This window comes from Hesperophylax consimilis, chromosome 16, assembly GCF_061612785.1.
Source record: "Hesperophylax consimilis isolate HC1 chromosome 16, BYU_Hcon_1.0, whole genome shotgun sequence".
In the NCBI taxonomy this organism is placed as follows: Eukaryota; Metazoa; Arthropoda; class Insecta; order Trichoptera; family Limnephilidae; genus Hesperophylax; species Hesperophylax consimilis.
This window is the reverse complement of record NC_142851.1, coordinates 32,310,076-32,322,725: the sequence shown is the minus strand read 5'-3', so window position 1 is coordinate 32,322,725 and position 12,650 is coordinate 32,310,076. Positions and strand designations below refer to the sequence as shown.

The 12,650-nt window shown below is 32.7% G+C and overlaps 1 protein-coding gene across 1 annotated transcript in view; it reads right to left on the bottom strand.

Moving 5' to 3' along the window:
* Positions 1–12,650, bottom strand: part of LOC149417041 (protein turtle homolog A-like) — a 1,249,058-nt gene that overhangs the window by 123,079 nt on the left and 1,113,329 nt on the right. Inside the window, exon 14 of the mRNA XM_089641374.1 lies at positions 4,793–4,963. Within this exon, the coding sequence (XP_089497500.1) occupies positions 4,793–4,963 (171 nt within the window). The remainder of the gene's footprint in view (positions 1–4,792; positions 4,964–12,650) is intronic.

Here is a 12,650-nt window from a genome sequence, read left to right as displayed (position 1 = left end):
TTAGAATACTTTGACAAAGTGCAAAGTATATATTTTTTAGCTGATTTAATGACATAATATTTCGTATTGTTTTGAATATGTATGATAGTTTCCGGATTTTTTTTGTTATTAGGTTAATTTGGAGATCCCATTTTAGATTATAGTCAACAGTTGAGCCGAGATATTTGATATTATCCGCATAATCTATTTTGTCACAAGTACAGCGTGTGTTATTTGTGGAAGTATTGGAGAAGGGGTGAAGATGTAATTATGGGCGACTATCTGGCTGACCAGCTTTTGTTTTACTAAAAGTTAAGTATTTTGTTTTAGAAATGTTGAGTGTAAGAAGATTATTCATTAGCCATTTATTTATTTCAGTCATCCCTGTTTCTGTGTGTTTGTAGACCTTTTCCCATGATTGTGCTTTGAATAAAATTACAGTGTCATCTGCGTAACTGATTACTTTGAACTCTATTTTTCCAAGGTTTATCACAGTTAGACTATTTATGTAGATGAAAAAAAGTATGGGACCCAAGACGCTGCCTTGCGGTACTCCATACCTGTTACCTACCTTGTCACTTTCGTGTTTATTGATTTTTACTATTTGTTGTCTATTTTCAATGTAGTTGATGAACCATTTTAGTGGTGGACCGGTTATGCCGATATTTTTGAGTTTTTGTTGTAGTAATTTATGTGAGATTGTGTCGAAAGCTTTAACTAGGTCTAAGAAACCCCCTACCACCTTTGACCCGCCATCTAAGTTTTTGACTATGTAAGTAGTCTTCTTTTGACTATGTAAGTTGGTTAGTTATATCACATAAATGTCACCTGCTTCAGGTAAAAACATGTTTTTTTGAAAAACATCGCCATCTGGGGGAAGTAAAAGCAAAACGCGCTATTGTATATCTATAAGCACAGGCAGACTGAGTCACAACAGGCTATTGTATATCTATAAGCACAGGCAGACTGAGTCACAACACCCTATTGTATATCTATAAGCACAGGCAGACTGAGTCACAACACGCTATTGTATATCTATAAGCACAGGCAGACTGAGTCACAACACGCTATTGTATATCTAAAAGCACAGGCAGACTGAGTCACAACAACTCGTAGCGAGGTACAGATGGTAGAAAATAATTTTATAAATCAATCACCGATTCACGTAAATAATAAAACCCATTCATCGCTCCACAGATTCGGTAATTATATTTTTATTAATTCTACGTGCGGGTAATAACTCCATCTGAATCTTGACGTCTCCACAAATAATGTGTTTCTTATAAAGGCCCGGAGTTGCCCTATTAATCACACAAAGCAGTGGGGCAGTAATGTGTCGGGGATATATATGGCGTACCATAAAGCATATTTCCGTGTATAATATTCTCGTAGAATAATAATAGACTATACGCCATATGCGTGCAGTCCCATTATGAAAAGTATTTGGTCAAAGATAAGCCAAGATATAAAATTTACTAGCGTGTTAGCAATCAAATATATATATTTTTTTATATTAACTCCACACAATTAACCGTGAATTAAAAAAAAATACACTCCTATTTGACAGCCTCCGTGGACGAGGGGTAAGGCTCTCGACTAGCAAGCTGGAGGTCGCAGGTACAAATCCCGGCGTGCGCAATTAAATTTTATTTGATCACTTTGAAATTTATTAATTTAAACTTATGTATTTTTACTCTCAGTATCGCCTTGGTGTAAGACCACTATTCAGAATTGAAACGCTGCTTGAAACGGCTTTGGCCGTGTTTGGTGACCAGATATGATTAGCCAGATACTCCCACTCTATCTTCTTCCCTGTATTCTTCCTCTTCCCACTACCTTCAGTCTCACAAGATACCCCAATTGGAGCGGTATTCACAAAAAAATATCGATTCAGTTTTCACTAAAATATATATTTTTTGTTTTTAAATATGTATATAAAAACAAATAAATGTATAATTTAGGTTTTTATATACTTATCTAAAAATGCAATTTATGTTGCACTTGAAACTACCTATGACATTTTGTGGAGGTACATTTTTTTACCAACTTTTTATCAGAATCGTGAAAATGGATATCATCATTTTGGAAAATTGTGAATGGATATCTGGATAAGTACGCGAAAATCGGCTAGCACCAGAATAAAAACCAAATTATTAAATTATTTGATATCACGATGTGGGTACTTACTTTAACATTGATACGAAGAATCGAATAAAACTCACATGAAAAAATATATTGCGTAGGACTTAAAACATTCAGACATATATTGCGAAGAACTCAAAATATTCAGACATATGTTTAGCAGAACTTAAAACATTTACAACTTTATTGCGCAAAACTTAAAACATTCAGACATATATTGCGAAAAACTTTAAACCGGTATTTTATTTAGTAATTGCTTAAAACAATATTATTTTTGAAAACCGGTTACAGTACGATATTCCTACCAAGCAAGCGTTATACTTACCGGAATATATGTATTTTATATTAATGGTTTGGGAAATTATATTTATTAGAATACATCATTAAATTATATTTAGAATATAATCTAAAAAAAAAAAAAAAAATTTATTCCTACCTCTTCACTGCAGCAAACACCAATCTTGTGTAGGCTGTACCGATGAGCATACAACCTTCGACCCACACAGCCTTTTCACGGGCAATTGCCAAAATATATTTAGAAATTATCGTAATTCATACTTTCTTTAGAGCGTTTTCAGGTTTCAAAGTGCTTGGCTCTTTTGCGGCGAAAAGCTTTTATCTACTATAAAATTGAACTACATATTGAAGTATCAATATACACCTCATTTAAATAATGTTGAGTTCAGATACTACTGTAAAATACATACTCAGATAATTACCCACAGACATAGGAATTAATAGACGAGAAGATAATGGCGAGGGGTAAAATCAACTGTTGAAGAACGAAGCGAGTGAAGCTGACTGTGATTCGTCAATAAATCAATCTGACAGTAAATAGGCATCTCGCATTATAATATCACATTTGAATGAATAGACATTTTTACATGGGAGCGCAAATTACTCGCCACGTTATGAACAAATTTGCGAAGTCCAAATTCGGCAAAAAAATTCGGTTCTATTTTCAGATTCGAATATTTCGTTTAAGTATTTAGTTAAGACACTTTTATAAATGTTCATAATTTACTTCCCAGCAACCAACCAGCTTAGTGTTTTGCGTCCAGACGTTTCTCGATGTGATAGTTACAACTGATTCATATTATACGATGTGAATATGCTTAAAATAAAGTAAAATAATGCTTATATATGGAATGTAATACGACAATTGGGTTTATTCTCTTTTTCACATCTATTTTTACAAGTTTTCATAGTACAAGTCAACATTTTGCCGTGTTATTTCGTAAAATGAACCGATGATGCCTCGACCATAGTTCGCACAAGAATGATGACGTAACGTTTTCAAATTTCACTTGAGGCCATACGCGAGCACAGCCGGCTCCAATGGAACCGGTATGGGGAGTGGGGATAATACGCTTTTAATCACTTAGGGCAGGTCTACTAATATTCATATGTCTATGTAACTACCCAATTTTGTGCCTCTCTTTGTCTCTTGGCATATGCAATTTATAAAATTTTTATATTAAGTGGTGTGTAAAAGGTGTTATGGTATATTTTTAAGGAGTGTAAAAACTGTTTGTCGAAGGACCTTGAATGTTAGTGTAATTACCACTACACATAAGACAATAATATGTTGTATAGATAAGGAAGGACTCACTATTAGGAAATGGGACACTCGTTTTCTTCCTGTCTATCCTCCTCACAGCGGTGGCACTGAACACAAAGCGGTTTTGCACGAGACGGGTGCAGATGTAAAATGTATGCAGGTAAAACAGTTCATGAATATGCTTCAGCCAGCGATTTATATGATATGGTTTATAGTGAGGGATGCGGTGCGGGTTATTGTAACAGACTGATTGCACAATGTGCAGCGAAAAGGTGCAGGAAAAGAAGAAGGTAGGACTAGGAACAACAATATTATCTCAGTACAGTGGTCGCATGTTTGTACATATGTGTGTGTAAATTAATGTATAATACGTAATGGCGCAGCCATTAAGTTTTACCTGGTCAGTAAAACATATACATAATATACGTGCGATCTAACTTCTATAATCCTATTTAAGCAATATCTTAAAATTTGACTTATTTTTTATTGTATGACTTGTTATTATAGTCGATTGATTGCTAGTATTGCTACCCATATTTAGGTCGTGATGCCATGGCTGCCTACATTTAGATAGGCGGTTCTAGCAAAAAATACTTTATATAAATGATTTTTATTTTGATAAAACCTACAAATACGGGATTTCAATGAAATATCGGAGAATTCGTTGGCTATAAACTGCAGTCAGCAGTATATATGTTTTCTTATTAATATTTAGAGGTATGATTTAGCGCCGGTGAACCAAAACCAAACACCCGAAAATCTGCATCGCTTTTTTTCGTAAATAAGCCATCGCTTGAGCGATTATTTTAAAAATCATCACTGAAAATACGTATAAAATATAAGGTTATTTAAAGAGAAATTAATTTCCTACTCTAAACGCGAATTATTATCAATTAAGGAGGTATTAATTAACATCAATAAACGTATATAACATATTTACTTTTAGTCAATTAATGCGGTATTAATTAACATCAAGAAACATATATTAAGTTTGTGAAAATATCTCATTCTTTTATTCACTCCTGCATCAACTTCAATATGTATTTTTGAAATTAAGTTTTCTGAAATATAATCAAACACCACAACTGCGACAGTAACAAATCAACTCACCTGTTCTTCTTTCGGCGTCGTTAAAGGCTATATTCTCAAGGATGACGCTGTCCGATACGCCCTTCTGGTTGCGCGCATACAGCACTATGTTCAAGGTGGCCGCTCCTCCGGTCAACTCTGTTCCTTCCGAGGGCCAAAGCTCGGACAGTTCCACCCGGAACACTGCTTGATCTGTGGGACAGAAAGGGTTAAATTTATTATTTTTTTACTCGTTGATTGTGAAAAGGTGGAGAGGAGATTAATTAACAATTATTATTAGCTTCTACTACCAGCTTTCTGCCCGTTTATAGTTTGCAAATTACGCACCTTTTTCGAATCCCGCGGGATTCCGGGTTATAATTTAGAAATCCCGTCGGATATCGCGAGATTTTAATTGAATTCAATTGAAATAGTGCCAAATTTATTTTTTATTATTTTATATGAATCATTTCATACTAAATAATATTTATCAAAATTAACTTATTATAAAAAGATATTGAAAATACTAACTTTTATAAATACTAACTAAGAACATTTTGATTAAAAAATAGATTTGTAAAAATACATAGACTATGTAGATTACTGTCACCCATACACGAATTTGTGCACAAAAGCCTAGCGCCAGTAGAAAACATTCTTTCTGCTTCTACATTTAAGGCGATGCACTACGTAGTAATGCAAAATCATGTGTTTTTGGTTTGAAAATTTGGTCGCCTAGAAATGTTTCAGATGCTTTAGTTAAATATTGCGAGTAGAATACATCTTGGCCTTTGAAACAATAGAGTATTTTTTAGATAAGTGTTTTTATAAGCCCAGAAAAAAATAATGTATAAGGCCTATGAAAACTGCTTTAAAGTTCGAAATCTCCTACTTACGATCCCATTTTCGGTTATGTTTTTATTGTATAAAGTGGCAAATTAAGTTATTTATAAAATGATCGGAAAAAAAATATGCCTGAACATCCATAAAATAAAATAAAAGTAACTTTTTGGACATGTTTTTTTCTTGCATAAATCAAAACAGGCGGATGGTGTTAAGAGGGAATTTAAACTTTATCGCCATCTACGCAAGGCGTGTTATTGATAGCGGCTCGATTTAAAATATTACACGACGTAGTGCATCGCCTTAACTATCAAGAAGGTATGTGCTAACTGAAGATATCTTCCTCTGATTTCTCATTCCTCAAAATTGACGTACATCTTTATTCAAAACCGATTCCAGGTCTTAAAGATTCCGAGCTTGAGATGCGGCTCAATCCTCTCTTCTTAACATCAAGATCAGTTTCTCTTTCATTGTATAAGATCAAACACTACTTATTTATATGAACAGCACGTTTTTCGCGTACATTTAGATATTTTTAATGTAACCAATCCCGCAAATCAGTGTATTGCTAAAATCCTGGGGGATTGCAAACCCTACGCCCGACGAAACGTAATATTCCGTTCTTTCTGAAAACCAAATTTCGGATAGTTCTACTAGGAATACTGTTTGACACGTGATACGTTGGACAAAAAGGTTAAATGTTTTTACACATTAAAATGTAGATATTTTCACTACAATTTTCGTGAGAAACTTCACGAAAATGTAATACGAAATTTAAATCAGCAAATTGTAGTACTTTGTTTCGCTACTATATGTAAAAGGTAAATTATGATAATATGTAACTTATGTTTTACTAGCAGACGTGTAGCCGGCGTTACTGGAATTTATTCTTCCTAGATAGCACATACTCTCGCTGCTTTTACGTAGGCCTTTTTAACCAGCATTAGCAGTGTAAGCGCCCGAAAAAAATTATGACTTCATTACAAAACATCGAATTTTCTCTACTTTCTATAAAAACACTAATGCTTTATTTTGTATATAAACCTTTTGGAAGAAAATCTATAAATGATATTGAAAAGCCTGTCAAAATCCGTTGCGTAGTTTGGATGAACTATGCAACGCACAGACAGCGATAGCGAATTTGATCTTAATTAGAGATTAGAGATGTTGACTTTTACCATTTAGTTTTTTAATTTATGTATATTCTTGAATACACATTTTACAAATGATTACAGTGGTTTATATTGTAGTACAGAGAAAAAAGTACAGAAAAAAGGTATAAAAAATAAAGAACATAGGTTGATATAGGTAAAACTGTGTGTGGGTGATATTGTATATTACGTGAACACCTCACTAGGAAAACCTGTGCTGAGGTGTAAACGTGTTTGCGATTAAGTGTGACAGGTATTTATGTGTTGTAGTAGAAAGTTATTTTTTTTTCACAGACATATATTGAAACATGAAAACACACATTTATATGTGAGTGTATGTATTTTTGGATAATTCTTGAAGAACGTGTGTAATATTTAATTTTACTTACTATATTTTGGTTATGTTTGGTTTGGAATTATAATCTTTTGAATGAAGTAAATATCTTGATTATTTAATCCAGGCTACGATATGTTTTTTGAGTAACTTTGTAGATGTATTTGTAGTCATTAATTGTTTTAAAGTAATGTGCATACTGTTAAAAAGTTTGGTTGCGTAGTATTGAAAGTGTCTTTGTCCGTGTGTGGTGTGTGTTATCGGAATGTTCAGTGTTTTATTTGTTGATGACCTGGTTTTTATTATGGCTTTTGGTTGATTTGTAATATGAAGATTATTATGGATGAGATGTAGGAGAGCAGCTTTGGCGTAAAGTTAACCTTACTTTTTATTTTAATGTTGATTTTGCTATTTACTGTACGTAGATATCCACACTTTTCTTTGGATTTGTTGTACATGTAATTGGTGTCGCGAAAACGTGACTACATTGTAACTCGATGGACAGTATTCCTCAATATTTTGTATTTGGGCTTCTGTAAATTAAGATAACTCCAGATTAGATTATATGAGAAAAAAGGACTCACCCGTCTCAGTCGGGGCCACAGGGTTTTGCTAATGCAGTTTCAAGATAAATTAATAATTCACTAGTAAAATGAATGCAAATTCATAAAATTATTTTCAGTGGTCTTCTTTATAATACACATCGATAATTCCTGTCTGGGCCGGCCGCTGGGGTATTAATTTACACCAAGCATACTGTCAATTTAGATGGTGGGTTTTGCAACAATTATTCCGGTCATGGTGATATTTTAGGATGGGTCCGTTGGGTAGGAAGGACAATTTGCAGGATTTACTGCTGAGGTTCCCTATCAAAGTCTTGCGAATACGCACCTACATACTCCACTATATAGTGAGCGAACAGGTATTATTTTAAAGAGATGATTTGAGATTTTTTTGAATTATTAATGATTTTTTTTGGGGTATTATGCCGGTAAGTAGCGCAACCTCCTACTTTAACCAATGTTTCGGACAGCATTACAGTGTCGATGATCAGGGCAGATGTGTATAGATTGTGGTGAAGTGTGTGCTTATGTATGTAGATGTGATATCATGTCACCAACGACAATTTAATTTAAGATGGTTTTTTACGTTTAGTTTTGGTGTACAGTAAATTATCGGATACCAAGAACTATTGAGCTTGGCCTTGTTGTCTTTACTAATATTATTGGGATTTTTATGTATTTCAATTGCCGCCGTAAATAGGCGTGCTCTATGTGTTTTAGGTCTTCCCAGAATTTCAGTAGAAAATCTAAAGTAATGTAATGTCCGGTTTCAATTAAATTCTCGGCAATTGCCAATTTGTCAGGGTGGCCGAGTTTACATGCTCGAAAGATTTCTAATATTCTTTTGAAGATCGTCCGTTCTGTCTGGTCTATATAAACCTTTTCACATCCGGAACAGTTGAGTTTAAAAACTCCATCTGTTTCAATAGGAAACTCGGTTTTTGCAGACCTCAGTAAGTCTTTTATTTTTGTCGTCGTACCGAAGACAGTCGTCAGGTAGGTAGGTATTATTTTTTTACACTGACTCTTTACTTGGCTTTAGTAAAGCGACTGATCTTTTTAATCCTTCCCGTATGTTTTAAGAGCATACTCTGCTTCTTCTTCCAATATATTGCTTGTCTGATATACATTTCTGTTAATATTCCTTTATCCGTCAACCCGCACAAAACTCTATAATTGGAAAGCATCAGATAGTATGTTTAGTGAGCGAATAAAAGCGGATTCTAAAAGTCTATGTATGATAAGAGATAAACCACAGACAGGATAAACGGATTAAATTACTCATTATTTTTTTACCAGGAAAATATTATTTATTATCCGAGTTAAATTGAAATATCTTCAAAATGACGTTAATATAACAACAGAAAAATCTTCAATTGAAAGTGCTGAGTATTGTTAGCTTTATTTTCTCAAACATTTAAATCATTAATTCAAGAAAGATAATAAAATAACAGAGACAGACAAAATTTACTATTCGTTTTGTGACTATGAAATTCCAAGAAAAGGATAATTCGTTGGAAGAAATCTTCTGTAGTTATGCTGGTTGTGTGTTATCGCTTTTAATTTGTTTTTTATTAATACCACTCGTCTGTAATACAAACTGTACATGATGTTATTCTACAAAGGCTTTTAAATTCATGTTTTAATTTCTGTTTTATAAATTGTTAAGATAATAATAGTCGAGGTCATATAAAATATACATATTATGACGGCCTTCGCGGTTAAGGATTAAAAGCTCTGGACTACAGTTATATAAGGTCGCGTGTTCAAATCCCGGAGTATGCAAGTAAATTTTATTGTATTAATTTGTGTAATTTCACAATTTATTAATTTAAAAAATATATAAAGTACATTTGTGGCATGTTCTAGGGTGGAAGATACCCTCAGTAATGCCCTGGCGTAAGAGTATCACTCAGAATTGAAACGTTGCTTGAAATGACTTTAGCCGTGTCTGGTGAACAGATCTGAATAGCCAGGTACTCTTGCACCTCCTTTTTCCCCATTTTCTTCCCCTCCCCATAACTTTCAGCCTCAAAACATACCCCGATCGGGGATGCCATAGTCTCACTGGCTCCAGACGGTTGGAGCAGTTGGGAGTCTTGTGCGGTATTATTAGAGCCACTATGAAATGTTTATTTTTACATAAAAAACATTTTAGATAATAATCTTAAAAAGTTTAAAAAGTTACATTACTTTATTTACATTAACTTTAATTAAAAAAAAAATTAATAGAACATTTGTACATATGGTAATTCAGGTATTAAAATTGGTTCTTTTGTACCTTATTACTTATGCTGCTCTTCCATCAAAAGCATTTACTTGTGAATGAAAAAGAAGAATTACTTATATAAAGTTTGTATGCCTAATACCCTTTGCGACTATGATTCTTGATTCTTTTCATTCTTCTTCAAACGCTTTCAAAGCATTCTTCTATTTTTTCGCTTCCATGTTTGACCTCTATCAACTGCTATCAGTTGGCTTTTGTACGTGATCATTATTTCAGAAATGTTCATTTTGTTTGGCTTCCATAAATTCCATATTGAGTTGAGGTTAGGTGAATTGTCAGTTTATTCAAGAATATCACTTTGGTTTGTACTGGAGAAATTTTGTTACATTTTTGGCTTTCGTGGTAATGTGCTGAGACTGTCGGGTCTTGCATAAATGTTTAGCCCCCATCCTCTAACAACTCCTGGACCGGGGAGCATTTTTTAAATCACCATAAATTCTTAATATTCATAGTAGCTCTCATAATTTGATCACCCACTTTATAAACTTCATATAAAAATACTAGTTTAGGACTCTTATATCGGGGGTTTGCTCGAGGCTTACATTTTAATTAATTCCTACGAATTCCTATCTAAAAAATCATTTTTTTCGGACAGGCCCCCACGGCATGTAATTTATTTTAAATAAAATAAATAGCATCTCACCATTTAAATATTTAACGTAAATCGGTTTATTGTTAAACTTTTTGCAACTGTAAATTTTTTGAATTGAATATGAATTAGTAACTTCCCGACCGATTCAGTCAGAAATTATGAGATTTTAGTAATATGTTTATCAAATCAATTATATACTACCTGGAAAGATCAATTTTATTCGTGCAACGGACCAATGTGCCGGAGCCGCGCACACCACATTTTTTTACAATTACAATACCTTTGTTTACGTCGTTAAGATTATGATTTAGTTTTAGAGTATTTGCTAAAGCAAATTCGGTTTGTAGGTTTGTCCAATATACCAGGATAGCTCGTAGCATATTTGTGTATAAGAGAATAATTGGCCACCTATAAACGATAAGTAACCATAAAGCGTTAAAACTATTATGGTCTTTGAAAGTGGTGAAAAACCTGATTGAAAAGTAAAATAGAAACTGACATAAAATAGTTAATACATAAGATATATTATACATTCATTATTCAGTCACAGTGTTTTATAATAAACTTGAAATAATAATTTCTCACCGAATTTCGGAATTTTTCTAAGGTATTTAAAATTTTCTCTGAATTTCTTAATTTTAAAGGTGTCGTAAAAGAAAATACCATTTAAGAAACTAGATAAAATAATCTCATTTTCATTTTATCATTTCAATCATTTTATTAAAGGAGTTTGCAAAAAAACTGTCACCTCACGTTTTATCTCGTTTATATAAAATATATATTTTTTAAACTTGTTTTTGTTTTCCTGGAAACTAATTTAAAAAACTGAAATGTTTAACTCATTGCTTAATTTCTTAAATACATGTTTAACACTTGCAATAGGCATTTTTGTCATAAAAAACATCACTTCAATAAAGTTCACAGATACCATAAAACTCAATTTGATAATTGGAAAAACCGTTTAACCGTACTATTTGACATAGCGTGAAAGCAGATTTTACAAATTCATTTATTACATAAATACATATATAAGTAAGTTGTAAATGTATTGAATTGCATAAATATAAAAGTAAGTTGTTAATTTTATGAACAAAACACGACGTATGAAAATATTTCAAGAAGACTTAAAAACAGCTCTCAACCGTGGCATTCGCACTTAAAGAATTTCATAATGCGCATGCGTGAAGTCATCGCTAGTCGCGAAGAATATTGTTCCAAATTTTAATAAACAAAGATACATTTTTTGAACCAACTCGAATCTAAACATTTACAGTCTTTAAAGAATGTCTAATTTGGCTTTTCTTTAGTAAGGCTGTGTATATTTGGTGCCTATTTGTGAGAATTTAAATTTTGCGACAGTGTAAGGCAGAGACGCCGCGAGAGTTGTCACCACCTCTGTGCAAAAAAACACAAATTCTGCCTGATATTATTAACTTGACACATAATTATTATTGACTTTGACTATACACATGATTAACACGTATTCATGCGGCCAGGTAATAATTACGCAGATATTAACTGCTTACCAGAGATAATATTATTATTGTGGCAGTGCGTTTAGCCCTGATCATTGGATGAGCCAAACAATAATATATTACCATAGACAATAGGACGTTTCTGAATACCTAAACCATAAACTTAACGCCAGGTACATTCGCAACGAACGGTAATTATTACCATTGTATGTATTACGCTTTATTGATTTTGAAATTCATACCAATTAAATTATTAGTTGTTACCGATAAATTGGTATTGGGTAACAATAATGGAGGAAAATACGAAATTTAGGAAAGGTCAGATGAACACGATACGAAAAAGACTTAAGACTTAATTAAATACCATAATATTGGGTGTGTTTCTGATATAATATGGTACAGAATACGAAATCTAACAACACTTTCAATACATATATACGAATAAATATCTCTTCTAAGCACGGGTAAAGCACTCAGCGAAGCTTACACTATCAAATCATATTTTATTTTAAAAATATATTCTAATTTTTAAATAAAAAAATTTACTAATATATTTTTCAGTTTGTTCAGTTTTTTGTTTATTTATTTATTTATTTTACTTTATCTATTTGTGTATCAAATTTTACAAATTCTGAATTTATTATTATTTTCATAC